General features: G+C 42.0%; 1 protein-coding gene and 1 long non-coding RNA gene across 4 annotated transcripts; both read right to left on the bottom strand.

Moving 5' to 3' along the window:
- Nucleotides 1-8,722: 8,722 nt before the first annotated feature.
- On the bottom strand, nucleotides 8,723-14,918 carry LOC112252126 (transmembrane protein 11, mitochondrial). Of its 3 annotated transcripts, none has more exons than XM_024423105.2 (4): nucleotides 14,708-14,918; nucleotides 13,643-14,054; nucleotides 13,035-13,182; nucleotides 8,723-9,732 (listed from the first exon to the last, which is right to left on the bottom strand). In XM_024423105.2, exon 4 carries the CDS (start codon nucleotides 9,723-9,725, stop codon nucleotides 9,216-9,218), a length of 510 nt encoding a protein of 169 aa, XP_024278873.1. In that variant the 5' UTR covers nucleotides 9,726-9,732; nucleotides 13,035-13,182; nucleotides 13,643-14,054; nucleotides 14,708-14,918; the 3' UTR covers nucleotides 8,723-9,215. The 3 variants fall into 3 exon arrangements, with proteins under 3 accessions (XP_024278873.1, XP_024278882.1, XP_024278864.1); XM_024423114.2 differs by having other exon boundaries at nucleotides 13,950-14,054; XM_024423096.2 differs by lacking the exons at nucleotides 13,035-13,182; nucleotides 13,643-14,054; nucleotides 14,708-14,918 and adding an exon at nucleotides 11,140-11,673.
- Nucleotides 14,919-16,878: 1,960 nt separating this feature from the next.
- On the bottom strand, nucleotides 16,879-27,050 carry LOC112252120. The gene is made up of 4 exons (XR_002953809.2): nucleotides 26,338-27,050; nucleotides 25,829-25,945; nucleotides 23,690-23,824; nucleotides 16,879-21,542 (listed from the first exon to the last, which is right to left on the bottom strand). It is a non-coding gene; the product is annotated as an uncharacterized LOC112252120 (long non-coding RNA).
- Between the last annotated feature and the right edge of the window lie 518 nt (nucleotides 27,051-27,568).

The following is a 27,568-nucleotide window of genomic DNA, read 5'->3' as shown; positions in this document are numbered from 1 at the left end:
CTTAACATGACCTTTATCAATTATGAAGCCTTTATGTGCAAAAATGCTTTAAAAAATCAAAATGTGACAAACTGATGAAGATTATCTCATAGAACAAAACATAACATTTCTTAAGCCTATATTTACCAAATAAGTAATTTTCAGATTTTTTTTTTTTAATACAAAAATGCCATTAAATTACCCCATGGCGGAGTTAGTGCCTACAAAAATATACCATTACTATCTCTCTATAGCTGGAACAGGGAGCTGGCTGGATTAAGTGGCACCCCCTGGGTTGCCCCAGCCTGTGCAGGGAGCTGGCTGAATGTCGTGGCACCGCCTGGTGGCTCTCACTGGGCCCTCTCCCTCCTCCAACTTGGGGCAGAGAGCTGGCTGGATGTAGCTATGGTTGGGGGTCGGGTCCCTGGGTCGGCCCCAGCCCTCTCTGGGTGAATTTAGTAGCACCCCATATCCCTGGGGAAGGGAGCTGGGTGGATGTATTTGCGCCCTCAGGTTGCCGTGGGCAGGAGTCGGCCTCCTTCTCTGGGGGACACCCCCCATCACTTGGTCGACCTCAGAGAGCTGGCTGGATGTACTGGTGGCCATGGGCGGAGGTAGGCACCCCTCTCCGGGGGTCAGGCACCCCTCTCTAGGTCAGCCACAGCCCTCTCCGGCCCCTCCCCCATATCCCTGGGTAAGGGAGCTGGCTGGAATGGCCCACCCAGTCTCTGGAGTGAGACTCTAGACAGAGTCTCTGAGTTAGAGCATTAACATCACTTGTAAATACACACTGGACAGCTGTAATGAATGCGTGTAAAAATGATCATAACAAGCGTTCTAAATCTCCTGTAAATGCTCACTGAACAGGTGTAATGAACGAGGGTAAAAATGTCCGTAATCTTGGAAATTCTTACTATGTCAACTCCTGCTCCATGTGCCCAAAATACAGTGCCTTGCGGAAGTATTCGGCCCCCTTGAACTTTGCGACCTTTTGCCACATTTCAGGCTTCAAACAAAGATATAAAACTGTATTTTTTTGTGAAGAATCAACAACAAGTGGGACACAATCATGAAGTGGAACGACATTTATTGGATATGTCAAACTTTTTTAACAAATCAAAAACTGAAAAATTGGGCGTGCAAAATTATTCAGCCCCTTTAAGTTAATACTTTGTAGCGCCACCTTTTGCTGCGATTACAGCTGTAAGTCGCTTGGGGTATGTCTCTATCAGTTTTGCACATCGAGAGACTGAAATTTTTTCCCATTCCTCCTTGCAAAACAGCTCGAGCTCAGTGAGGTTGGATGGAGAGCATTTGTGAACAGCAGTTTTCAGTTCTTTCCACAGATTCTCGATTGGATTCAGGTCTGGACTTTGACTTGGCCATTCTAACACCTGGATATGTTTATTTTTGAACCATTCCATTGTAGATTTTGCTTTATGTTTTGGATCATTGTCTTGTTGGAAGACAAATCTCCGTCCCAGTCTCAGGTCTTTTGCAGACTCCATCAGGTTTTCTTCCAGAATGGTCCTGTATTTGGCTCCATCCATCTTCCCATCAATTTTAACCATCTTCCCTGTCCCTGCTGAAGAAAAGCAGGCCCAAACCATGATGCTGCCACCACCATGTTTGACAGTGGGGATGGTGTGTTCAGGGTGATGAGCTGTGTTGCTTTTACGCCAAACATAACGTTTTGCATTGTTGCCAAAAAGTTCAATTTTGGTTTCATCTGACCAGAGCACCTTCTTCCACATGTTTGGTGTGTCTCCCAGGTTTGTGGCAAACTTTAAACGACACTTTTTATGGATATCTTTAAGAAATGGCTTTCTTCTTGCCACTCTTCCATAAAGGCCAGATTTGTGTAATATACGACTGATTGTTGTCCTATGGACAGAGTCTCCCACCTCAGCTGTAGATCTCTGCAGTTCATCCAGAGTGATCATGGGCCTCTCGCTTGCAAAGTGCTCCTTGGGATGTTTAAAGCTTGGGAAATCTTTTTGTATGCAAATCCGGCTTTAAACTTCTTCACAACAGTATCTCGGACCTGCCTGGTGTGTTCCTTGTTCTTCATGATGCTCTCTGCGCTTTTAACGGACCTCTGAGACTATCACAGTGCAGGTGCATTTATACGGAGACTTGATTACACACAGGTGGATTGTATTTGTCATCATTAGTCATTTAGGTCAACATTGGATCATTCAGAGATCCTCACTGAACTTCTGGAGAGAGTTTGCTGCACTGAAAGTAAAGGGGCTGAATAATTTTGCACGCCCAATTTTTCAGTTTTTGATTTGTTAAAAAAGTTTGAAATATCTAATAAATGTCGTTCCACTTCATGATTGTGTCCCACTTGTTGTTGATTCTTCACAAAAAAATACAGTTTTATATCTTTATATTTGAAGCCTGAAATGTGGCAAAAGGTCGCAAAGTTCAAGGGGGCCGAATACTTTCGCAAGGCACTGTAAAAAGCCCAAACTAAATCTCCCTGGCACGCTCCAGCAGGGAACTCCTTTCCGTGCCTCGGTGGCCTTGGTCTCATCTGTCCATTCTTTGTCACTGATCTCCACTCTTCTGACGGTTTCACTACTATTATGGTTGTTTTGGACATTCTCTAAATCCTGCCGTTTTATCTCTCTCTCTCTGGTCTTCCTAACACTCTCCAGGTCGCTGAGGCACTGTTCCTGCAGGTCTTCTGGCACTATGGCCTTCCGGAGAACATTGTCTCCGTCCGTGGTCCCTAATTCACGTCAGGGGTATGAAAAGCCCGGGGGTCACAGTCAGCCTTACTACCGGGTACCGGCATCAGTCCAACGTGCAGGTGGAAAGGATGAACCAGGAGCCGGGGAGGTTCCTTAGCAGTCCCTTCCTGGACCTGAAGGGGGAGTGGGCCTGGTTCCTTCCCTGGGCGTAGTACGACCAGAATTCACTGCGTCACTCCTCCACTGGGCTGACCCCCTTCCAGTGTGTCCTAGGATAACAGCCAGCCCTGGCTCCGTGGACCCCGAGCCAGACTCAAGCTCCTGCGGTGGACGAGTGGTTCAGGTGCGAAGAAGAGGTTTGGAACAATGCCCATGTGAGGATCCAGTGCACCGCCTGCGCCTTCAGACGGCGGACGGACCGCCACCCCAGTGAGGTTCCTGTTTTCCATCCTGGTGATCGCATCTGGCTCTCCACCAGGAACCTCCCATTCTGCCCGCCCTGTAGGAAGCTGAGCCCCTGGTTTGTGTAGGAGGAAACACCATAGAACGGGCGACCATGTCAGCATGCATGCGCCCAGGTCTGTGGTGACGCCACTAGCACTGCGATGCTGTGCCACTCGGGAGGCCTCAGTAGCCTCTGTCTTCAGGCAGTATTAGTTTTGTTTACATTCAGTACACTACTCCAGTTTGATTATCTTAATTTTTCTTATTATTAAACTCACCTTCTGCACTTGCTTCCTGAGTCCCTGCGTATAAATTACAAATATCCTCTTCGATATCTCTTTTGTAGTGGAGATGAATGATGAAAACGTTGATGACAAGGCCTTCCTCTTGGTGAGTATTTAATTTCTAACCCTTAGTGCAGGGGTTCCCAAATGTTTTTACTCATGGCCCCTCTTCTAGCATTGGTGAACATCCCACGCATACAAGATTTGCTTAGAAATTCTGTGGAATTATTTTATAATATAAAGAATACAATTGAACATGGCTGAATAAAATAGGAAGTATATTTTTTTATTCTGTGTTGAGCGGTTAATCTTCAGACTAGGGTCTATTTTTCTCCACTTCCATTCTGACTGACGTGCCCAAAGTAAACTGCCTGTTACTCAGGCCCAGAAGCAAGGATATGCATATAATTGGTACCATTGGACAGAAAACACTTTGAAGTTTGTAGAAATGTATATGGTAGGAGAAAAACCAACTGGAAAAAAAATGTTTTTGAGAGCCCATGCTCTTTCAATGGAAAGCTATGGGTCCTATGCAATTCCAGCTCCCAGATTGCAATTCCTATGGTTTCCACTAGATGTCAAGAGTCTTTGTTCAAGGTTTCAGGCTTGTCCCAATCAAGGAAGAATTTAGAGTTTTGGTACAGGGAGTCAGAGTTGGAAATCAGTCTGTGCACACGACGAAGAGGACATGCACTTGCTAATTTAGCTTTTCTATTGAACATACTTCTTTCCGGTATGAAATATTATAGTTTAATTACATTTAAGGGTACCTGAGGATTAAACAGAAATGTATTTTGACTTGTTTTAACAAAGTTTAGCGGTAGCTTTTTGGATTCATTTCTCTGCATGTAGCAGTTACACAGGTGGGGCCCGGTGGCAATAGATTAATATCATCAAAAGATTACCTTGATGAGTTCCAGTGTTGGATAGCTATAGCAGCTAGCTAACATAGCATCCCTCTCTGAGTAAGCTAAACTAGGTGAAAGTGCAAAAAAATACAACAATAGCTAGCTCTCTCTCACTTCTTTTTTGAAGAAATTAATTTGTTCAAAACTGCACAACTATTGTCTTTCGCTCTCTTTGAGTCAACTACTCACCACATTGTATGCGCTGTAGTGCTAGCTAGCTGTAGCTTATGCTTTCAGTAGTAGATTAATTCTCTCATCCTTTGATTGGGTGGACAACATTTCAGAGCTCTGAGGTTGGAGAACGTCCTCCAGAAGTTGTCATGTACGTCCATGGAAGGGGGTGAGAACCATTAGCCTCCTAGCTTTTGTATTTAAGTCAATGTACCTACAGGAGGACAGAAACTAGCTGCCCTCTGGCTACACCATGGTGCTACCCTACAAAGTGCTGCTGAGGCTATTGTAGAACTTAATTACAAAACAGTGCGTTATAATCAATTATTTTGTGAAATATATTTAGTATAGTTTTATTTAAAAAGGATAACTTTATTTCACTATTTTTATGAAATTCAGTGAAGAGGATGGTCCTCCACTGCTTTCACAAACCATGAAAACAGTTTTGAGTGCAATTAGCAAAACACACATTCTACATCATGTTAGGGAGCTAGCTTGTTAACACATGCAAAAAAGTTCCACGTGACTCGCGCTGCCGTGTCACAATACCTGGTACTCTGGTCCTGAATCTGGCACCCGCTACTCACTCAGGTCCAGGATTCGTTTCAGCCTGGGTTCGTTTGTGTTTCACAAATGCTTTATAGCGCGAATCGACACTAGTGCAGCTGTAAGCAAGCTGATCTGCTGGCTAAATAGAAACAAGCACACACTAACAAGTGACAGCTGCTGTTATTGCCCCCGACCGTATACAATGACAGTTTGGTCTTCTAGCTAGTTTACTTTGCAACAAAGCAGAACCCTCACATTAAATACAGAAGAATCAGTCACTAGCTACATTAGTTAAATTATTTTAAATATTTCACAACCATGCCACCATACCAAAATATGAGCCTAGCTAGTACTGCAGCTAATGACAGATGGCTAATAATAAGCTCAACATGACTAACTAAAGTGCCGCAAATATATGTTGCTATGCCGAATGACTTGACACACCTGAACCGTCCGTCTGAATCGTTGTCAACATACAAAGGTTTATTATGATAATATTTGATAGTAATCTTTGAGATCCAAACACCGACTGTAGAAAGTAACCCAGAAGCAGCTAAGAAAGTTTAATATCAGCCAATCAGTTGTGACGTTAAAAGGGTTTCTGCCAATCACGTATAGGCTGTCAAACAGTGGGTAAGCATTATTTATAACCTGGGTTATCCCGTTTTTTAAACAGGTGGAAACAGGTTGTATTCCTTTAGTTTACAATAGTTTCAACTCTACACATATTATATCTGTTAGTCACATTAAAGATTATGGATATACTGACAAGTTACAGGTCTCTCCGCCTTAACAATGGTAGTCGTTATCCACGAAGCAGAACAGCAGGCTGTCCTTTCTCATTATTGTAATCCTGTTTTGAATATTCAATGAGGGTTATTGACGTCAACCGCAAGTATGCTACTACTAGCCTCATGTCATGAATATCCGTAGCCATCTCAGACAACTCGAGGGAAAAAAGCACTTTATATCTATGTTGCCGGAAAGTCACGTTTACTAGTTATATCAGTACACTCATAACAAATTAAGCATTACGAAACTTATGTTTAATCAAATAAGCCATTCATTTTTCTGTTGACCAAATTCGACACTCATTGACCTCCATAAAAAAACTCCTTGCTTGGTGTGCGAAACAACAAAAATACACCACCTACCGGAGGGAGACTGATTTTCCACCGACTTGGGCCGCTCTCTTCTCTGGTATCACACGATTCTCAACTGATGTCGACTCTCAAATCCATATCAAGATGATCCCAAGCTGGATGTATTAATCTAGCACAATTACTAGAAAAAACATTGTACATTTTGTAAGTATTTTAACTGCAGGCCCACAACAAAGACTTTGAAGGTTGTTCATGGATAGACATTGTTTAGTTTGTATAATATTTTGCAAAGCAGAAACGTGAAAGAAAACGCAGGCAAGCGGGGTATGTCGCCCTGTAAAGATGATAGCCAAATACTTGGTCGGCTGGTTACATTTCCAATGCAGTCATAATCAACAATTGCAAACCATTTCAAGTGTTGCAAAGAATGACAATCAGGCCCCCATCAAGCTGCAAAACCTGACAATTTCAAATAATATTCCAAAAACTAAATACAATTGGTTAGAAACAACACAAATTAATATTGCTCTCACTGAAATTTCCAAAGGCCTACAACAGCTTATTAATTTACTAGTGAGACATTACATTTTGTTTTCTTGTAACCCGGCCAAGTCACGTTGCTGTTTATGTAAAATACAACATGTAAGTTTTCTATTTTACATAGCAAACAACCTGATTAAGATTAAAAAACACCACAAGACTACTGGCACCATTTGGGAATCAGATCCATATACACAGAGCATCCTCAAATGGCAGCTTCATTAAATAGTACCCGTAAACACCAGTCTCAACGTCAACAGTGAAGAGGCGACTCAGGGATGCTGGCCTAGGCAGAGTTTTTATTATTTTTTAAAGGCTATATCTCAGACTGGCCAATAAAAATAAAATATTAAGATGGGCAAAAGAACAGTCACTGGACAGAGGAACTCTGCCTAGAAGGCCAGCATCCCAGAGTCACCTGTTGATGTTGAGACTGGTGTTTTGCGTGTACAGGCAGTTAACCCACTGTTCCTAGGCCGTCATTGAAAATAAGAATTTGTTCTTAACTGACTTCCCTAGTTATATAAAGGTAATGAAAAAAAGAATTAACAAAAAAGAACCTGCCAGTTGAAGACTTGTGGGGCATCCTTTTCTCAAACTAGACACTAATGTACTTGTCCTCTTACTCAGTTGTGCACTGGGGCCTCCTCTTTCTATTCTGGTTAGTGACAGTTTGCACTGTTCTGTGAAGGTACACAGCGTTGTACGAGATCTTCAGTTTCTTGGCAATTTCTCGCATGGAATAGCCTTCATTTCTCAGAACAAGAATAGACTGACGAGTTTCCTTTGTTTCTGGCCATTTTGAGCCTGTAATCAAACCCACAAATGCTGATGCTCCAGATACTCCAAAGGCCAGTTTATTGCTTCTTTAAATCAGAACAGTTTTCAGCTGTGCTAACATAATGACAAAAAGATTTTGTAATGACCAATTAGCCTTTAAAAAAATGATAGCTAATTCAAGTTTAACACAACATGCCATCGGAACACAGGAGTGATGGTTGCAGATAATGGGCCTCTGTACACCTATGCAGATATTCCAGAAAAAAATCTGCCGTTTACAGCTACAATAGTAATTTACAACATTAACAATTATCTACAATGTATTTCTGGTGTACAATGTATCAATTTGGTGTTATTTTAAAGAACAAAATTGTTTTGGTTTTCTTTCAAAATTAGGACATCCCCCCCCCCCCCTTTTTGAATTTTACCCTTTTTTCCTCCCCAATTTCGTGGTATCCAATTGTTTTAGTAGCTATCTTGTCTCATCGCTACAACTCCCGTACGGGCTCAGGAAAGACGAAGGTTGAAAGTCATGTGTCCTCCGATACACAACCCAACCAAGCCGCACTGCTTCTTAACACAGCGCACATCCAACCCGGAAGCCAGCTGCACCAATGTGTCGGGAGGAAACACTGTCCACCTGGCAACCTTGGTTAGCGCGCACTGCGTCCGGCCAGCCACAGGAGTCGCTGGTGCGCGATGAGACAAGGACATCCCTACCGGCCAAACCCTAACCTGGAAGACGCTAGGACAATTGTGCGTCGCCCCACGGCTCCTCCCGGTCGCGGCCGGTTACGACAGAGCCTGGGCGCGAACCCAGAGTCTGATGGCACAGCTGGCGCTGCACCCTTAACCACTGCGCCACCCGGGAGGCAAAACTAGGACATTTCTAAGTGATTTCAAACTTTTGAATGGTAGTGTACATGTCCCTTACATACACAACCCACTCATACACTCACAGCAAGTCCCCACAAAGAGCTCCATTTGGACAGGATTTTTACCCATGACTGCATGTGTGTAAAGGACAAGACAGACCAACACAATGGTGGCGAATCAACATGTAGAGTAGTTGAGAAATTAATAAAGGTAATAGGACTTGCTGCGCTCGTGTTGGTCTGTCTTGTCCTTAACAACTTTGACTGGTGAGGGATTACCAAACAAGTATGTTTAAAGGTCTTGACTTTGTCTTTGTTCCAAAGAGTGAGTAAACCTAAAAGACAAAAATCTGAAAACAAAGGTAGTGTTATTGCCTTTGTGATTCAAGACATGGTGTAGAATTTGTTTAATGAAAAAGAAAATACAGAAAGGAGAGTTTGAAATATCCTAATCCTTTAATGAAAGGGTGACGTACTGATCAGCAAGAAAGGGATACAGGTAAACTACAAGGAATAGACAAATGTTGGTAATACTTAAGTCTGTCCATTTCAACTGCAACACGATTCAGTCTATTTATTTTTACTTAGCTACCCTTGTGCACTAACTTAGTGTATTGAGGGGTACAGGGACAGGGAAGAGGCACAAGGGTTCCATATGGATAAGTGCACTGGTGATGTCACTTACAAGTAAAGAAAATTAGAAGGTAAAAATAATTCCTTCTAGATTTAACTATATCCATCAAACAGCTCAAAATGAAGCGCCCGCTCAAGTGGGGTGGGGGGGGTTAGGGGCAAACCCTCGACTGTGCGCATGGCTTCCACTTGGCGGACTCTTTCTTTTCCTGTTATATATTTATTTTTTAAAAACCTCTTCAGAGTGTGCTCATACCGCGTAGAGTTCGTAGATCTTCTTGGCGCAGTAGGCCAGGGCGGCCAGCGCTATCGTGTTGTGGAGTCTCTTTCTGTGGATGTCGTCCCTGCGCACCAGCACCACTGGCGTGGAGGAGGTGAGTGTGTGCAGGGGCAGCCGCGAGAGTTTTTGGCTGTTGTACTCCACCTGGTACTTGCAGCAGGGATCGAACTGCCAGGAGATTCCATAGAGGGTGGAGCATGCCACGCTGAGGGCACCAGTGGGAAGTGCTACATAGCGCAAGTACTCGGGCGGTAGTGAGAGCGGCGTCAGGAGGCAGGCGGTACCAGACAGCACGGCCATCTTGTGCAGGCAGTTGCCCACGGCGATCCAGCGGGCCGTCTCGTCGCCAATGCGCGTGGGCTCGATCACAATGTACTTGTACTGTGCCTCCAGTGCCTGCTCCAGCTCGTACTCAAACTGGTCCTGCGCATTCTCCCCGTTGTAGATCTCGTGAACGATGTAGCAGTCCGTTGCCGCCATCACTCCCCTGTGCACAGAAAGAGGAGATTATAAATAGTAAGTAGATGGAAAAGATCATTATTTTCCAAGCTTTATAGCAATAGTGCAGCTTCGGGGCCTAAGGCAAGTGGTTGCACCATTTTTTAATGATGATGTAAAGATTGATCTATTTATTGCCTTACCTCCCTTATCCTACCTCATTTGCACATGCTGTATATAGACTTTTTCTACTGTATCATTGATTGTATGTTTGTTTATTCCATGTGTAACTATGTTGTTGTATGTGTCGAACTGCTTTGCTTTATCTTGGCCAGGTCGCAGTTGCAAATGAGAACTTGTTCTCGACTAGCCTACCTGGTTAAATAAAGGTGAAATAAAAAGATATGAATACCACTTGTGAAGAAATAAGGGGAACAGCTACTTTTTAAAATTGACATATAGTCCATGACCTTGATATCAGATTACTGCACAACAACTTTTTCAGCACAATGTATGGTAAAAACAAGACACTTGTGTTACTTTGACATGTGTTGCCTGTGCATGTGACATAAATAAGAGCTGTGGAATCAATGGGAAAGTAGGGTATGTTCTCGCGTTTAAAATTCTCAGAGTTCACCAACTAGGCATCAGTCACTGTCAAGTTGCCTATTAGTATTAAGCTATGGTATTAATGCTAACGTAGCTATGGGCAATACACAATATGGGGGAGAAAACAAATGCAGCTATACTCACGTGTAAAACTCGAATCCTCCACTTTGCAAACATTATGCCCCGCGCAAGAGTGCTAACTAGCTTCTAACAAGGTTCACATGGTTTGCTAAATAAGCCTGCGTTCGTAAATTCACCCTGGCTGAGCACACCGAGTCAGACACGCCAGAGCGAATTACGAACGAACCCATCAAGTAGCTAACTACTGTTAGCTAGCTAGCGTAAACAAAACTCGGGGTTAGCGAACATGTTGATCATTCAACAACTGTTTCAACAATTCCAGTAACATCTATATTAGTTGTTGTGCTGTATTGGACGCAGCTTTGCATAACGTTACATTGATTAGTTCCACCGCTGTTTGGAAGCTTGCTGCTCTGAAAACTAGCTAATACGTAAATTGCAAGCGGTGAGTAAACGTTGTTTTATACTAGCGCATATCAAATATATCGGTCGTATATCTACTTTGTAACGTTACGGCATGTTTTTACACTATTTTAGTTGGGTGGCTAACCTATCCAGAACTGGATTTTGAAGCTTTGATGAACAGGCTAGCAAACATGCTAATCAAAAGATCACATGAGCAGTTATGGAGGAAGGAATTCGGGAAAGTGACAGCTGCATTTTGCTTTTAAAAGCCATATGTTGGAATAGTGAATGTGTGGCGTATCATAAAATAGACATTGGACACAAATAGTCGTGATTATGGCAATGGTTGAGTATAACTGACCTCTCCCTGTTGACTTGGACACCGCGCCTCCTTCCCAACGACGCCATCTTGGAGAACCAACACACGACTGCTGTCGACGCAGTGCAAGCTAGGATATGTAGTGTATGCAATACTTCCAATACACTGCTAGGACGACTTCATGTACTTTGTCGTACTACATTTTCCATAATTAATTTAATGCATGTAGGATGTACCACTCATTATTTACACCATGTAAATGTAGAGGTCAGTTTAATTTACTACACTAGTATCTTTTGACGTAAACTAAGGCAAAATGTGCTCAACACAAATGCGGTAAATGCTGCATACACAAATCATGTTCATGTCTTGTGTAACAGTTGGGAGATGACCAATCGCAAGCAAGGACAACACTATGGGACTCGACTAGGACAAACCATTCTATAGCCAGGTTGCGCAGCAGGTAAATTATTCCACTTGCTATTTCCCTTATGGGCTACATTCAGGTAGCCTAGTGGTTAGAGCGTTGGCCAAGTAACCGAAAGTTTGCTGGATCGAATCCCCGAGCTGACAAGGTAAAAATCTGTCGTTCTGCCCAATGAACAAGGCAGTTAACCCACTATTCCCCGGTAGACCGTCATTGTAAATAATAATTTGTTCTTAACGGATTTACCTAGTTAAAATAAAATAACACTAAGCTTCAATGCAACTGACTGTCACACTGCCTCAGGTTGGTATACTCATCCATATTGTGTCCTTTCCAAGCTTCTCTAGTGAGTTGATCTCTGGTTTAAATCGCACACGTGGTGTAGAACTCTACACTGGGAAGTGTAAACCAAGGTGACATGTGCAAATCTTTAGCCTACTCCCTGCCTCCCTCTCCAATATATTACATTTTAAAGGTGCACCTTGTTAAATCAATCACCATGGTATTCTAAAGAGGAAGTATACTAGGAAACTTTAAATGTAGAAGGCACTTCTAAATGATTGTAAATCAACATTTCAATTATTAGCCAGTTTAAAATAAGAGACATAGATAGACATCAAAAATAATATCAGTCTGCAGACTTTATACCCATCTCTATCAGACAGTAGACCTAGAGAGCCAACCTCTGAAGACTCAGTTTTACTGCCTACCTGACCAGTATGCATTCAGTCACCAAGCAAATAGTATATCTCACCTAGGTCAAAGCCAGAGAGAATCCCTACTGCAGTTTAAGATACTCAGCAAATAAAAAATACAAAGGGTAAAACCTGTCACCTGATATTGGAATTTTGTTTTCTGCTTTCTTAAGCTATGCTTGTAAACTGTATAGACAAAATGTCAAGTTTTGAACTGTAGTAAAACAGCCCTGAATTAGTGCTTTTACAGACAGCAGATCACCCCAACTGTCAATGAAGGTTCTACTCAGCTAATCAAGGTCCTGATGAACAGCTGTTTTTTGTCTTTCTGGTTTTGAAAGAGAGGACAAACATTGAAACTAAAGAACTGACTGATCAGGGTTGCATTTCACTCCAGAAGGCTGTTCCCTTCCTCCTGCCATTGTTCACTCCTCTTCAAGGACCAGCCAAGACAGGATAGATGAAAGCAATACTGCCGAAGCATGATGGAGACATTGCTTCTTACAGTACAAAAAACAGGAATCCTGCACCCAGTCTTGCTAATGAATAGATAAGACAGCCTTGGGGGCAGAAAGACACTGCAACATTCCTTTGTTTTTACACACACACACACACACAAACGTTCATGCCCATGGACAGGCCGCGAGTAATGACAATGGCACTCGGACGGTTCCTCTACCACTGCTCTCCAACAGGAAGTCTTTATGTCCGTAGAGATAGGGATAGGTCTAGTATAGTTGCCCTCTCCCTTACACCCCCCCATAAAACAGAGCACAAAGCCCTCCAAACCAAAAGCATGAGCTCATGCTTTCTACCTGTCTCTCTCCGCTCCTCTCTGTCATGGGGTCACATTGGGTGGGTATGCTCCAGGTATTGAGGTTGGGGATTCTCTAACTTATTTCTAGATGTACCAGCAGGTCAGGTGAGCCTTCAGATCCTCTTCCACTGCAAAATCCATGGCACCTGCAAACAACAGAACATTGCCATTTAATGTAGGAATTGTTTTGTAGCTTGAGTTTACAAAGTAATTGTCTTTGTCTCTGGTTTTATTTTAATACATGCAGTAAGCAGGGACTGCAGATGAAGTGAGACACTTGCTTTATTACATTTGATTTGATATAAAGATTTAAAAACGGTAACATTCCGGTCTACACAGATCTTCAAACAAAACATGTTTTAATTTCCTTCTTCCTCTTATCTCTACCATAACTGCTCCCTTGATATTACCCACCAGCGCTCTGAGCTGAGCTCATCTGGCAAAGCACTGAATAAACAAGCCAATGCTTGGATTTCCAGAATTACAAGCAACATTCATATTGCCAGGCAGCGGTTTATAAAGAGAACTAGATGGGAAAGAGTCCAAACTGTCCAATAAAAGCAGTTTATCGGCTGCCAGCTTAGGAAACTATTTACTATCTCTTACTGGGTTAAAGATGTCCAAAAGACTTCTCTCCATACACAGCATGAGCTGAGCAGCTCCAGATTGCAAGAAGGTCCTCCTGCAGAATTGTTGTGATATTGCAAATGATGGGTAACATTAGGGGTTGTTTCTGGACAAGGCCATGGGCTCAAATGCCTAACTACTAATACTGGGACCTTTGGACTCCCATCACTTATCTGAAAGACCCAGATAAATATAAAAAAGATCTAGGGATATAATAGGAGTGAGGGTGCAGTGTCTATTTTGGCATTGGGCCATGGTTCCATTCCATATTGTCAGACAGTTGAACCTTGGTAATGCCTCTCCCTCTGTAGGCGTCTGGAACCTCCGTATGCTGCAGGTCCAGTCTTCTTCCTGACATACTCATACAAGAGGACCGCACAGTCATGAGAGCCTGGGATCAAAGAGAGAAGGGTTTATTTAGAAGGGTGCAATCTTTCAGAATAGAAACTTAAGACAATGTAACACATTTTATATGCTAAATAAGTTGGCATGACTCAACTGGATATGGAGTTGTCTGCTCTAGGGCTACACCATTCACGACTATTAAAAGGTCTGTACACATCAGTCTGATTCTCCATCAGACCTCAATTAAAGATCAAAGATAGGAGTGCGGGCAGATAAGAGGAATTTAGTTTTTAGAGAAAGTTAAGCAGATTCACTCATCAGTATTTTTTGAGCGAATGTGCATGCACATAAACTAGCAAACTGAGAAGAACAACATTTTAGATGCGTGACAGCAAGAGCATTCAATTCACCCGTTCAACGCCAGAAAGCTAATAATTAGTCTGGTTGGCTAACGCTAAAACAATCTTTGGCTATACTACTTGAGTTCTAGTTAGTAGCTTTTTGTCCGTTTGTTTACTAACAAACGACCATTAGGAAAAAGTAAGCTCCTTTTCTATCTAAATTACAGTTCGACTGCAGAGGTAAACTAGCGCAAAAGATTATGAAAACGTTGGTTAGCTAACTAGCTTAACCACACTCTGGTAAACAGCTGTTAAAAGGGAAAATATGTACGATTTCGCGTAGCTAACATTACATTACCATTTAGTCGTATGGTAAACTGTTTTCATCGCGTTCTACTGTTATAGGAGTGTTGATTTCGGTGACATTCATGTGTAGCCATGGTCTTTCGTCGTCCTTTCGCTAAAATTTATTTGATTGAAGTGAAATGGATCTCAACGCGATTAAATCACAGCCACCTCAAACTCAGAAGAGTCAATATCCAGCAAAACACTCAATCCGCCTAGGAAGTCTACTGTAGATCACATGGTCTGAGAGGACCAATGATTCTTGATTTGAGAATGGCCGCGTTCCAGGCCGCCTATATTGTTGTTTGGGTTGCGCATAATCTGTGGATCTTGTCATCAATTATCAGTTAATGTATCACAGATTCCTGGGGTTCATTCAATCAAGGTAAACACTTGGCTTACTACTACATTTGCAGAGATCTGACACACACACACGAGAAGAGCTTTCGAGGCCGAAAGGAATTGGAGCCCTCAACAACAAAAAAGCAGAGGATCAAGGCACTCTTCATATAATTAATTAAAATGCATTTATTTGTATGGCATGTTCAATGGAAACAAATTTTAAAAGCTCTGATGTGTTTCGGCTGCATGGCCGTTGTCAGAGAGTACAAAGAAATTATAATACAATGCCCTCTTTTGAACAGCTTTTTCCAATCAGCCCTGATTTGAAAGAAGGAGTGGTTACAGCATTCATTGAACAACACCTAGTAAGCAATACTATACATATTAAAAAGTGAAATACTGTAGATATGTTATCAAAAATGCAACTCCAAGCTAGAAGCATCAGAACCCCTTGAAAGATTGTTCCATCCTGGAATATGACTGGGCAAAGTGCCAAGAATAGAAGAGGCGATTCTCCCTTCCATAGTACCCTAAAACACAGAAAACAACAGCCTAAACATAGTTGAGGGTAAATAGAGCAAAAATGTCCACTAGATTACATCAAATAGACCTATCACAACCATACAGGAAAGGTGAGAAATCCATACCTTCACTTAAACCAGGGTACTTAGTGGCCTGTAGTTTGTAAATCCCAAAACGTTCCCTTTGGTTTAGCTGTTTAAGACGGTCCCCTTTTCCAATTGAGGCCAGAACATGATCAATACCCATAGCTTGTAGGGAGGCAGGGTTGCCATGGTGTAAGGACTTGTAGTGCCTTGCCTTGGGGTAGTCTTCATTGCCTACCCGTATGGCGTACTTGTGTTCCGCTTAGCCGTCTTGAAGTCGTATTTTTGTCTGTCCAATGTAAAACACCTTGCACAGTGGATATTCCTATCTGTAGATGACATGAGTGGTTTTGCAGTTAAAGAAATGCTTGACTTGATACTCCATTTTAGAAGCTGTGTCAAAAAATAATAATTCTGTGCAATATTTCTGCAATGGTTGCACTTAAAAGAGCCCTTGGATTTGTGGTCTACCTACCAGGAAGATAGCTGTGAACTAATTTGTCATTTAGGGTAGGACATCTCTTAAAGCTTATGACTGGTGCCTCTGGGAAGACTTGGCGTTGTAGCGTATCACTTTGGATCACTTTGGATGATTCCCCAATTATTTGTAATGATTATTTTAATGTTCTCTGCTTCAGTGCTGTATTTTGTAACAAAGTACTCTCTCTCTGATACATCACGATGCCCTTTGCGACAAGTTCTCTCTGTCAAGTTGTCCGGTCCTTATACCTGCATCTTTCAGGACCTGAGCACTGTAGCCCCGATTCAAGAACGATTCTCCAAATCAGCAGATTTGACACTGTAGTCTGTTTCCTGATCGCAAATTCTGTGGACTCTTTGGAATTGGCCATATTCTCTTTTAGCATTTTGGGGTGAAAACTGTTTGCTCTCAGAATGGTAATAAATCAATCAAATGTATTTATATAGCCCTTCTTAAATCAGTTGATGTCACCAAGTGCTGTACAGAAACCCAGCCTAAAACCCCAAACAGCAAGCAATGAAGGTGTAGAAGCACGGTGGCTAGGAAAAACTCTCTAGAAAGGCCAGAACCTAGGAAGAAACCTAGAGAGGAGCCATCTGTAGGCTTCCTAAAGATTGATGAATGCAAACTACCTTTGACATTTTTACTGCCTGTGTAACAGTATAGCTTCCGTCCCTCTCCTCGCCCCAACCTGGGCTCGAACCAGGGACCCTCTGCACAACTGTCACCCTTGAAGCATCGTTACCCATCGTGCCACAAAAGCAGCGGCCCTTGCAGAGCAAGGGGAACCACCACTTCAAGGTCTCAGAGCTAGTGATGTCACCAATCGGAACGCTATTAGCGCGCACCACCGCTTACTAGCTAGCCATTTCACATCGGTCACTTGGGGGGTTTTCAAGATTCTTGTGGACTTTTGGCAGAAGATTAAAAAATACAAATAAAAGAAGCCATATGCAGACTGTCATTGAAAATAAATTTGAACTCATTGTCTGAAATGTAGCCATTCTCCTTAGCTTCTGTGAGGATCCCTTTCAATTCAGTGTTTAGGTCCTCTGTAGGGTTGAAGGTAAAAGATTGGTAGAATTCATCATTGTCTAATTGACAGTAGGCTTCTGTCACATATTTGTCTTTACTCCACACTACTGTTGCGCCACATTTGTCTGCTTTTTTAACCATAATCCATCCATTTTTGGACAATGATTCAACTGCATCTCTGTTTTAGAAAGGTTACATTGTGTTTGGTTAGAGTCAATTTTATCCTTAAACAGATTCTCCACATCAAATTTCAACTTCTTGGAAAATGTATTTAGTGTGGCATTCTGGACAATGGGACAAAAGGTGGACTTGGGCTTAAAAGGTGTTTTTGAGGGCATACTGCCTAACCTGAAACACTGGTATCTGTAAGTATCTTCATTTTCTTCTTCAGATAGCATTACAGTTAATTTTTTCAACGGCACATATGTAACTCATGCCTGTCACCATTGATGGCCCTTGATAATGTCCCAATTTCAATATCTGTGGGATAATCACATTTTCCCAAGCACACAAATCTCTCACCTGAGCTGTCAATCTGTACAGTCAATTCTGTCTGGTCCTTTTTCCCACCGGCACACCAGCAGCATGAGCGAAGTTTGGATGTGATCTCTCTCCATGCTCACTCCACATGCACGGTCTCAGGACTCATGCCAGCTTGGACTCAGATCACAGGTAGGAGTGGTGAAAGACGAGGTCGTAGTGAACGCTTTTTTCTTTTTCAAAAACAACAACAGCAATGTGTGTGTTAAAACATAGAGTTAAAAAAACAAAGAAATGGCAAGACCATACTTCTGGGCAAGACCATCTGGGCTCTCCTTTTACGGCCGGATCCAGATACCTTTATACTTATAAAACTGCAGAATTCCACTAACTGCTCTCCCAAGACACAGTCTCTGGAAACATTTCAAAGTGAGAGATAATGACACCCCCTCCTCTCCTGGAAGAGAAAGTATACATTTAGTTAGTATTCACTATGCTACATCTCAGCAACCCAAAAGTCTTAATTACAAACAAAACAGGATAATGATAAGTTCACTGTCCTCCCTCCAATCATTAATCATTTGTTTTAATCCACCATAACATTTATGTGTCCTTTATTTAGCATGTAGGGCCACAGTCTGGTACAAGTCAAAAGGACAGCCGTGAGTTGAGGAAGAGTGAGGAATTTGGGCTGAGGTCAGGTCAGATGAAGTGAGAAAGAACAGGCATCACTAAAGTCCTGTCTAGTAACAGAGATGTATTGGCTGTTCAGATGTGTAAGGAGGAGACTCCTTACATTGTGTAAATGTCTTTGTCTTATGCAGCTGTGTGACCCAGTGGGTGAATAAACTTGGTTTGAGCTTTACTAGTTTACTAATCTGTGAGTTTTTACTCTGTTTATTTAGAACCTAACAGTTGGTGCTGCGAGCAGGGCACAAAAAACTCACCATTGACAAATAGACTAACCCTCGGCTCCTCACGGAGGTTTGAAAAAATCTTTAAATGCTGCCCAAGAGTGTCAACTGTCTCTACCTCGCGTCAGTCCATATATGGGTTGTAAAGGGTGGTTTTTGGTGGAGGTCCGTTTTTCCAACCTCCCCCTGCTGCCCCTGGCTCACTTGGGTTTGGACACTTTCTTGTGAAATGTCCCTCTTTTCCACAGTTGTAACAAGCCAAGTTCTTCTCCTGTAGTGCTTGAAGTCCCGCCCTGTAACTGCTTTCTACATTCTGCTAATAAAACTTCACTCAATGTGCCTTTTAAAGTAAAATCTGCTACTTTGTGCCAGAGCGGTACCTGTTCCAGAATGTCCCTGCCCCCTTAGCCGCCATTATTTTCACCGGTCCAGTCAACGGATCGGGTAGACAAGGGTCTCCCTTACTGCTTTTGGCTCCCATTGTGAAACTCTGTCTATACACACACACACACACTCAGACACAAACACACGAAACCCATAGTTTTTAATTAGGAACGTCTCCCTTTCTTATAATTCAAATGAGAGTTATTATTTATTTTTGATTTATTCTATGTAATTTTACATTTCATACCCACATGGTAGTTATGCAAATTTCCCAAGTATTTTTAAATCTATAGCTGGTTTCCCAATCATAATTAACTGTTTTACCAGTACACTGATTAATACATTTTTATATTTTTATAACCTGCAGGAATATTTTTGACTTGTACCTCAGGATCCTGTCCTGGAATCCCATAGCTCATGCATTTACATCTTACTGTCAACGGTGGGTGTAGCTGGTGCATAGAAGTCAGGCGCAGGAGAGCAGAGATGAGTGAACACAAAGTACTTTACTGAGGCAAGTATTAAGACCAGAATGCAACAGCGTCACCAATACCAAATGCCCAAAACAAAGGCAGCACAAAGTACCACAAACAAAGTATAAAGTACCGGCTCCCACAAAACACAGGTAAACCTGGCGCTAAACCAGCCGGGAGCGTGCCAACCTCGACAATACACAATACCCCACACAGACATGGAGGGAACAGAGGGCTAAATACACATAGTAATTATGAGGAGACGTAAACCAGGTGTGCAGGAAAACAAGACAAAACAAATGGAAAATGAAAGGTAGAGCGGCGATGGCTAGAAGACCGGTGATGCCCGAACAAGGAGAGGGACCAACTTTGGCGGAAGTCGTGACACTTACGATCGCAACCCGTGGCATGTTTCTTCAGGACTTTTCCCTGGTATCTCTACACTACCTCAGGATTTTATTCTGGAATCTCTTTCATCAGGACTCTGTCCTGGTATCGCCAAACCGTGACCTATTCCTATAAAAGGATTTTCAAAAAGTTCTTAGAACAGGATTTTAAAAGTTCCTAGAACTTTCCCCAATTGGAGGTTGCGTTTCAGAAAATCAGTCTCACCCTTAACTCTGTATGTTCGGAATGGCGTATCCACTCAATGACGCTCCCTGCCGGTCCGAGGCGGGCCCCATCCTGCTCCACTTAGTCGGAGTGTGGGGCCCCCTGCCACATCTAACCCAGCCCCTGCGCACAGTTAACCTCTGTCTCCCCGGGATCAATCAGCAAGCGGAGTAAGCCATCTCATCCTCGTCTCCAATTTTTGTGGAATCTCTAACCAAAAGGAGAAAGAATATCCTTCAAAACAACTTTATTATAAGATTTGCAACAATGAAGCAATCAACAATCACTAAGAATAGTCAGAGTTGAAAAGTACAATGAACAGAGCTGTCTTTCTCCTTTTATAGAAAGTACATCCTTTTATCTTTGTGACAGTTAGCATATGTGCAGAAACAGGCCCTGGGAACAGAGTTGTAAAAAGTAATTTCCTTGTCTGTGTAGATCAAGATAGCTGATATCGTCACCCCTCTCTGTGCCTCACTGTACTTCCCACATCGATAAATTCCTGCCGATCGTAAACACAGGAGGTCACATACTGTGGTCGCACCCAAGCAGCTCATAAATCTGTACGCTCAGATTTATGACTAAGTCACACAAGACTGTATCATTAAAAATACTAAGATAACATATGTAATTCATACTAACATATGTAATTTCCAAACATTATGTGATTTTATGAGAACATGAAAATGACCATATATAAGTGCTCACGTGTCAAATAGTTAACAAAAATAAGGGTGTCATATTCTTCCTTGGGGGTGTATAAGAACACATTTTAATAAGATTTCATGTTGCTAAAATGCTGTCAGTTCCACTTTTAATCCATTGTACAGGATGCAAGCAGGTCACTGACGTTTCGACATCAGGCTGACCAATGTGCTTCGCTCCTGTTTATAGCCTAGTGGCCAATTGAGACACAACAATGTTATAACATTATAATGATAATGTTTCAAGGTAAATGGCCAATTCTAACACAAAATAATACTAATAATAATATAAATAATGTGTTTCGTTAATCAATAGGCCATACAATGCATTTGCAAACTATCAAGGATAACAATAGTAGCAATAGTACTCTCCTCCGTAGGTAGCTAATCCTCTATAGTAGCCTCTCCTCCGTAGGTAGCTGATCCTCTATAGTAGCCTCTCCTCCGTAGGTAGCTGATCCTCTATAGTAGCCTCTCCTCCGTAGGTAGCTGATCCTCTATAGCAGCCTCTCCTCCGTAGGTAGCTGATCCTCCATAGCGGCCTCTCCTCCGTAGGTAGCTGATCCTCCATAGCGGCCTCTCCTCCGTAGGTAGCTGATCCTCCATAGTAGCCTCTCCTCCGTAGGTAGCTGATCCTCCATAGCAGCCTCTCCTCCGTAGGTAGCTGATCCTCCATAGCAGCCTCTCCTCCGTAGGTAGCTGATCCTCCATAGTAGCCTCTCCTCCGTAGGTAGCTGATCCTCCATAGTAGCCTCTCCTCCGTAGGTAGCTGATCCTCCATTGCCAACAGTGAAGCACCCACTCCAGTGATGCTTCGGCTGCAGTAATAGAATAGTCATAGTTGTAGAAATTAAGACAGTGAAAAATATTTTTTTTAGCCCCTTAGGATCCATAGAGGAGTGAAAATTCATTTTATACCGTCTTGTCCTGTCAATTATTTTCCTGTACTGTCCTGATCCCGCAACACTTCTATAACCCCTGCACTTTCCTGTCCCTTCCCTTAAAAATCACTCCCATCCCGTACTCATTTTTTGCAGAAATATGTAGGCCATTGTTTTTGTTTAGAAATTATTTAAGTAATGAAATATTGCGACTGTAATATGTGGTTGTCTTTACCTATCTTAGTTTCAAAATGTTTTGGTACCCTTCCTCTAAGTAGTTACATACTTTCAAAATAACTACGGCAGTAAGGTTTTTGCTATAAATCACAACTTGCACTTGCTCATACTTTACCTTTTCAGTTCACACATCTATTTTTAGGCCCATATGCGAGTAAAATGGTCACACTGTAAAGCCCTGCATCACAAAGATCTGTTACCTCAATCAATGCATGGTAGATAAGGATGTTATTTAAGAATTTTAAAAAGTTGCAGATACCTGTAAAGATCTCTTCTCCCATCTATGTGCAGTATACCATCTCAATGTGGCCTCCCGAGTGGCTCAGTGGTCTAAGTGTGACCATTTTACTCACTAGAGGCGTCACTACAGACCCAGGTTCGATCTCTGGCTGTTTCACAACTGACCATGATCGGGAGTCCCATAGGGGGGTGCACAATTGGCCCAGCGTCGTCTGGGTTAGGGGAGGGTTTGGCCGGGGAGGCTTTACAAGTAGGCCGTCATTGTAAATAAGAATTTGTTCTTTAACTGACTTGCCTAGTTAAATAAAGGTTAAATAAAAATAAATAAAATGTGGCTTCCAGTGACTTCCTTATGCTGTCAGGATGGCTGTTGTAGGTTGTATCTATCATGTAGTATGACTATATGAAACAGTGACTGATTACTTTTTTATATTCTTCTTTAAGGCACTGCATTATATACCAGCAGAACCTGTTGGACCAACACTAGACTGTTGTGGCATTATTTGTAAGTTCTCTTATTAGCTGCAGATCATATGTAAGACTCAAATGGAACTGTTTTGAACCCAGACAACACTGGAGGACAAAGCCATTGCGGCCAGCCTCAATGGAGGGCTATGCATCACATTTACATTTCTGTCATTTAGGAGAAACTCTTATCTAAAGTGACTTAAATAAGCAATTAGAGTTAAGTGCGTTACTCAAGGGCACATCTAGTCGGCTCGGGTATTCAAACAGCGACTTCTATGAAAAAAACTGCAGAAAACAAAATACTTTGAAAAGAACTATGGCAAAGTAAATACTGGCCCAAGGCTCTTAATCACTAGGCTATCTTCCCCTCATGAACTACAATCAAGAAGACACAGCCCATGGTCCAGGTGTTGATTTCACACCTCATCAAGAGGTTTGGAGAAACACGAGTGTGCTACAGTAGTTACATCATTAATAATGGTCCTAGTGAAGGGAATTGTGAGTTTGTGATTCTTTAGTAAACATTGTACCTTTTATTATTGTTGTCTTTTCTGTTTATCCCTCTTTTCTTTCAGCCCAACATCTGAGACAAAACTGTTTACTTCATTAGTGGAACAGTATCTTTGCCTCAAGTATTCAGAGGGTAAAGGCTGTAAGTTAGGTTTTAATTTGGAAACTCACTGCATTATCTATCATGCAGGAGCTCAACTATTTCCACTGAAATGGAGCCCTTGAAGGTGAAAGATTTTGTTGACAGGTTTGACCAAATCCTAGCCATATTGAACACAAAGGGTCTTTTATCTTCAAGGACGCTTGGTACACCCAAGGATGACGCCACCGTCTTTCTACTGGTTTCCTTGAGGAACACCTCAGGAACCTGAGAAAGCGAAGACCAGGACAGCTCAACTCTACTGCTGCACCCACCGAAGCTGACAGACCAAGCAGGAGTCCTGTCTTGCCTGGAAAATGTTTCAGTGTATATATATATATATATATATATATATATTTTAACCTTTATTTAACTATGCAAGTCAGTTAAGAGCAAATTCTTATTTTCAATGACGGCCTGAAAGTGCTATCTTTCAATCTACCCTTCTTATCTAAATGATAAACAAATTCATAGATTTTTTTGTGTCTACCTGTTCTCCGGATTGCTCCAGATTTTGATTCACTCAACTTTGGATGTTCATCAAAGCTGACCAAAAACAGTTTTCACCGGAAAGATACCGCGTCTGGGCTGCAAGGATATTTATGCCGAGAATCTGCTGTCAGAGCTGGAGGCAGACATGATTAGGATTAGTGCAGGAACATATTGAAATAAATACAAGTACCTCAAATATTCATAAACTTTTATCAATTTTGATTGTCCACCAAACCTTATGAAGTTCTCCCTCAGATAACAAAAAAAGTGACATGGCCCGATGGTGCTGCCAATGCTGCTCCCACCACCAATGTACCAATGTACAGAGTTGGGAAGAAGAATGTCTGCTCAGCTATCCTCAAGGACAGAAAGTAATTAATTGACTTGCAGCCGGTAAGTATAGATGTGAAATATTAAGTATGTCTTAAACTGTAAACCACAGACAAAGTGGCAGAGACTCAACACCATGCAGATTAACATCCTGCACACAGCGATAGACTTATGGGTATAGCATATTCTGAGCAATAGGAAAGGTCCCATTTTGTGTGCGCGCGCTTGCACACATGGGTGAGCTTGCCATGTGTCTTATGGTTATTGGTTCAACATTTTCATAAGTATATTCTCTAATAAACAGGTCAGAACCAAGTAGCTGAATACCTGTGCCGGGCAGTAAAAAGACCCAACCACTCTGGAGGTGCAGTTGTAAAGGGACCTCGGACTGGTGCTGAAGTATGCACCAGACAGATGCGGGTGTGGAGGACGTTCATGAAAATGAGTTGTTGTTCTTGTTTGGTTGTTAATCTTGTAATGATATAAGCAGCGACGCTCCCCATACAACCTGACAGAGCTTGAGAGGATCTGCAGAGAAGAATGGGAGAAACTCCCCAAATACAGGTGTGCCAAGCTTGTAGAGTCATACCCAAGAAGACGCAAGGCTGTAATCGCTGCCAAAGGTGCTTTAACAAAGTGCTAAGTAAAGGGTCTGAATGCTTATGTGTTCATACATTTGCAAACATTTCTAAAAACCTGAAAAATAACAATTTAATCCATTTTAGAATAAGGCTGTAATGTAACAAAATGTGGAAAAAGTCAAGGGGTCTGAAAATGTTCCGAATTCACTGTTATTTAACCTAGAAATTGCATATCCTTACTGATCTTTTTTTTATGGTGGTACAAAATAAATGTTCAACAGTTATTGTGAATGGGACCCTAGGATAATTGAGCTATTTTAAATAGGCAATTTCATCTTTGTAGATCATCTGGACATTGTCATATAGTGTTGTAATGTAAGATATATATATAGATGGATTTTCAGTGAACATTGCTGCTGTGAGATGCATGAGCACAGCATTACAATAATAATATTGGGAGGTCAGAAACTAATTTGGTTGGATATGAGTTATGAAGACGTCTTATTCAGGTCAGATTCTGACTTCGTAGGTCATATTGACGTCTAAAAAAGACATCTGAAAACCTTTCAAAAATCAACCAGAATCAGAGTCATAATGACATATTTACAACCAACCTATTTTTGTGGATTGTAAGATCCAAGAAACTATTGTTTATCAACTTCTTTCTGCAGTGAATTTGAGATTGGGGTCAGATAATTTAATAGAGCTCCCGATTGGCACAGCGGTCTAATGCTTCGAACACACCGGCTGCGTCATTGCATCAATGCTGCATAACATTTTGGATCCATTTAATGTGCCTTGGGCAACGAGTGGCAATTTTACAGCTAGACCCTTTACGTCATCCACAAGTGTGGGGGCCACCGGTATATCAAGACCCTCAACGTCATTTACAAGTGAGACCACCGCCTCCACTGGTGCAGCGAGACCCTCTATGTCATCTACTAGTGCTACCATCACCGGTGCAGCGAGACATTCTACAACATATACATCATCCACAAAAATGACCACCACCGGTGCAGCCATGGAAGATGATGAAATGGAGGAAGCACCTCTGGATCTAGGACCACCTGAGATTATTATGAGCCTCATGGAAGTAACCACTGAGGACCTTGTTGAACAGGATGATGGCCGTGGAGACAAACCAGGAGAGAAACATGGAGAGAAACGAATAGGAACAATGTCACACCAGGCGCCATCAGAGGTACCAGCCCCCAGATCCACTCAACTCATTTCAGCAGAGGCTCCTCCAAGCCGTCGAGAAGGATGCAGCCCAACCTGATGCTCACAGGAAGGAGGATGAAGAGACCCTCTTTGCCATGAGTCTGGTTCCAACCCTGGATAGGCTGCCTCAGCAAAAAAAAGCAGCAGTCAAGGTAAATTCCATCAGCTGATTTTCGATGCTGAGTTCAATGGTATGTTTTTTTTCTCCACAACATAGGTAGTGTCATAAGTATTGCGACAGAGAAGTAAAGTAGGTCATTTTTGCAGTATACTCATGTAGCCTAATTGGTATTTCAGATCAAAGGATTAATGAGGCAAATGTATATCTGTTGTTTCTGGGTTAGAAAATATCCTAAAATAACAGTTTGCTGTCGAAATATTTGCCTGTCACCTTTTGATCTGAAATACAAATTCCGTAAGTAAACAGCAAGAATGATCAACTTTACCACACTGCACCAATATTTCTGCCATTAACTACACTATACAAGTAGTATTGAGTTAACATAAATCTCACCTTTTATGGTGCTATATTATGTATTGCTTGTATGTGTTGTTTTTCCCTTCCCTTCCAGAAATGGAGTCAATGTAGCCGACCAGATTGCAGGAAGGACAGGAAGAGGAGAGTTGTCTGGTTGTTGTTTTGATCTTCTCCTCCAATGGGGTTTGAGCAGGAGATGAAGAGAGAGGATGCAAGGAATCAAGGACATGCAACTGAGATTTTCCAACTGTCCTCAATTGAGATTTTCCAACTGTCCTTATTCCGGTTACTATGCCCTATGTAGGCTTTTTTAGTATAAAATTAATGGAATTCATAAAGTAAATAGTTTCTCAATACTTAGGATAGCATTCATTATTAGTTGTACATAGATTGCAATGAAATTAACTGAATTGAAACTTGACACACCGGAGAATTCAGATGCTCTTGTTATTCTTTTACAAGACTGAAGGTGAAATGTGTGTTTACCTGTATTGTGGCTACACATTCACTTTTAGTTTTTTCAGATACACACACCTCTCCTATCTGTACCGTAGATCTCCAGTGCCCTGCCCTGGCTCTCTTTATGGCCTTGTCTGACGTTCCCCTACTACGTCTAGGCTTTATGAGTAGTCCCTCTGTCTGTCTGCAGTTGTGCCAAAAAGACATGCTCTTGTTGTTCTCTTACAGATTACAGGCTATAAATAAATTGTATTTTTACACACACATACAGTGAGGGAAAAAACTATTTGATCCCGTGCTAATTTTGTACGTTTGCCCACTGACAAAGAAATTATCAGCCTATAATTTTAATGGTGGATTTATTTGAACAGTGAGAGACAGAATAACAACAAAAAAATCCAGAAAAACGCATGTTTTTTTTTGCATTTTAATGAGGGAAATAAGTATTTGACCCCTCTGCAAAACATGACTTAGTACTTGGTGGCAAAACCCTTGTTGGCAATCACAGAGGTCATACGTTTCTCGTCGTTGGCCACCAGGTTTACACACATCTCAGGAGGGATTTTGTCCCACTCCTCTTTGCAGATCTTCTCCAAGTCATTAAGTTTTCAAGGCTGACGTTTGGCAACTCGAACCTTCAGCTCCCTCCACAGATTTTCTATGGGATTAAGGTCTGGAGACTGGCTAGGCCACTCCAGGACCTTACTGTGCTGCTTCTTGAGCCACGCCTATGTTGCCTTGGCCGTGTGTTTGGGGTCCTTGTCATGCTGGAATACCCATCCACGACCCATTTTCAATGCCCTGGCTG

Source organism: Oncorhynchus tshawytscha, linkage group LG01 (assembly GCF_018296145.1).
Source record: "Oncorhynchus tshawytscha isolate Ot180627B linkage group LG01, Otsh_v2.0, whole genome shotgun sequence".
In the NCBI taxonomy this organism is placed as follows: Eukaryota; Metazoa; Chordata; class Actinopteri; order Salmoniformes; family Salmonidae; genus Oncorhynchus; species Oncorhynchus tshawytscha.
This window is presented reverse-complemented; position numbering and strand designations above follow the sequence as displayed.

Excerpts from the sequence above, each read along its gene's own strand:
- LOC112252126 (XM_024423096.2), bottom strand. The coding sequence starts at position 11,186 with ATGGCGTCGTTGGGAAGGAGGCGCGGTGTCCAAGTCAACAGGGAGAG. Across the intron at positions 9,733-11,139 it reads GTCCAAGTCAACAGGGAGAG|GGGAGTGATGGCGGCAACGG; the intron begins GTCAGTTATACT and ends TTCTGTGCACAG.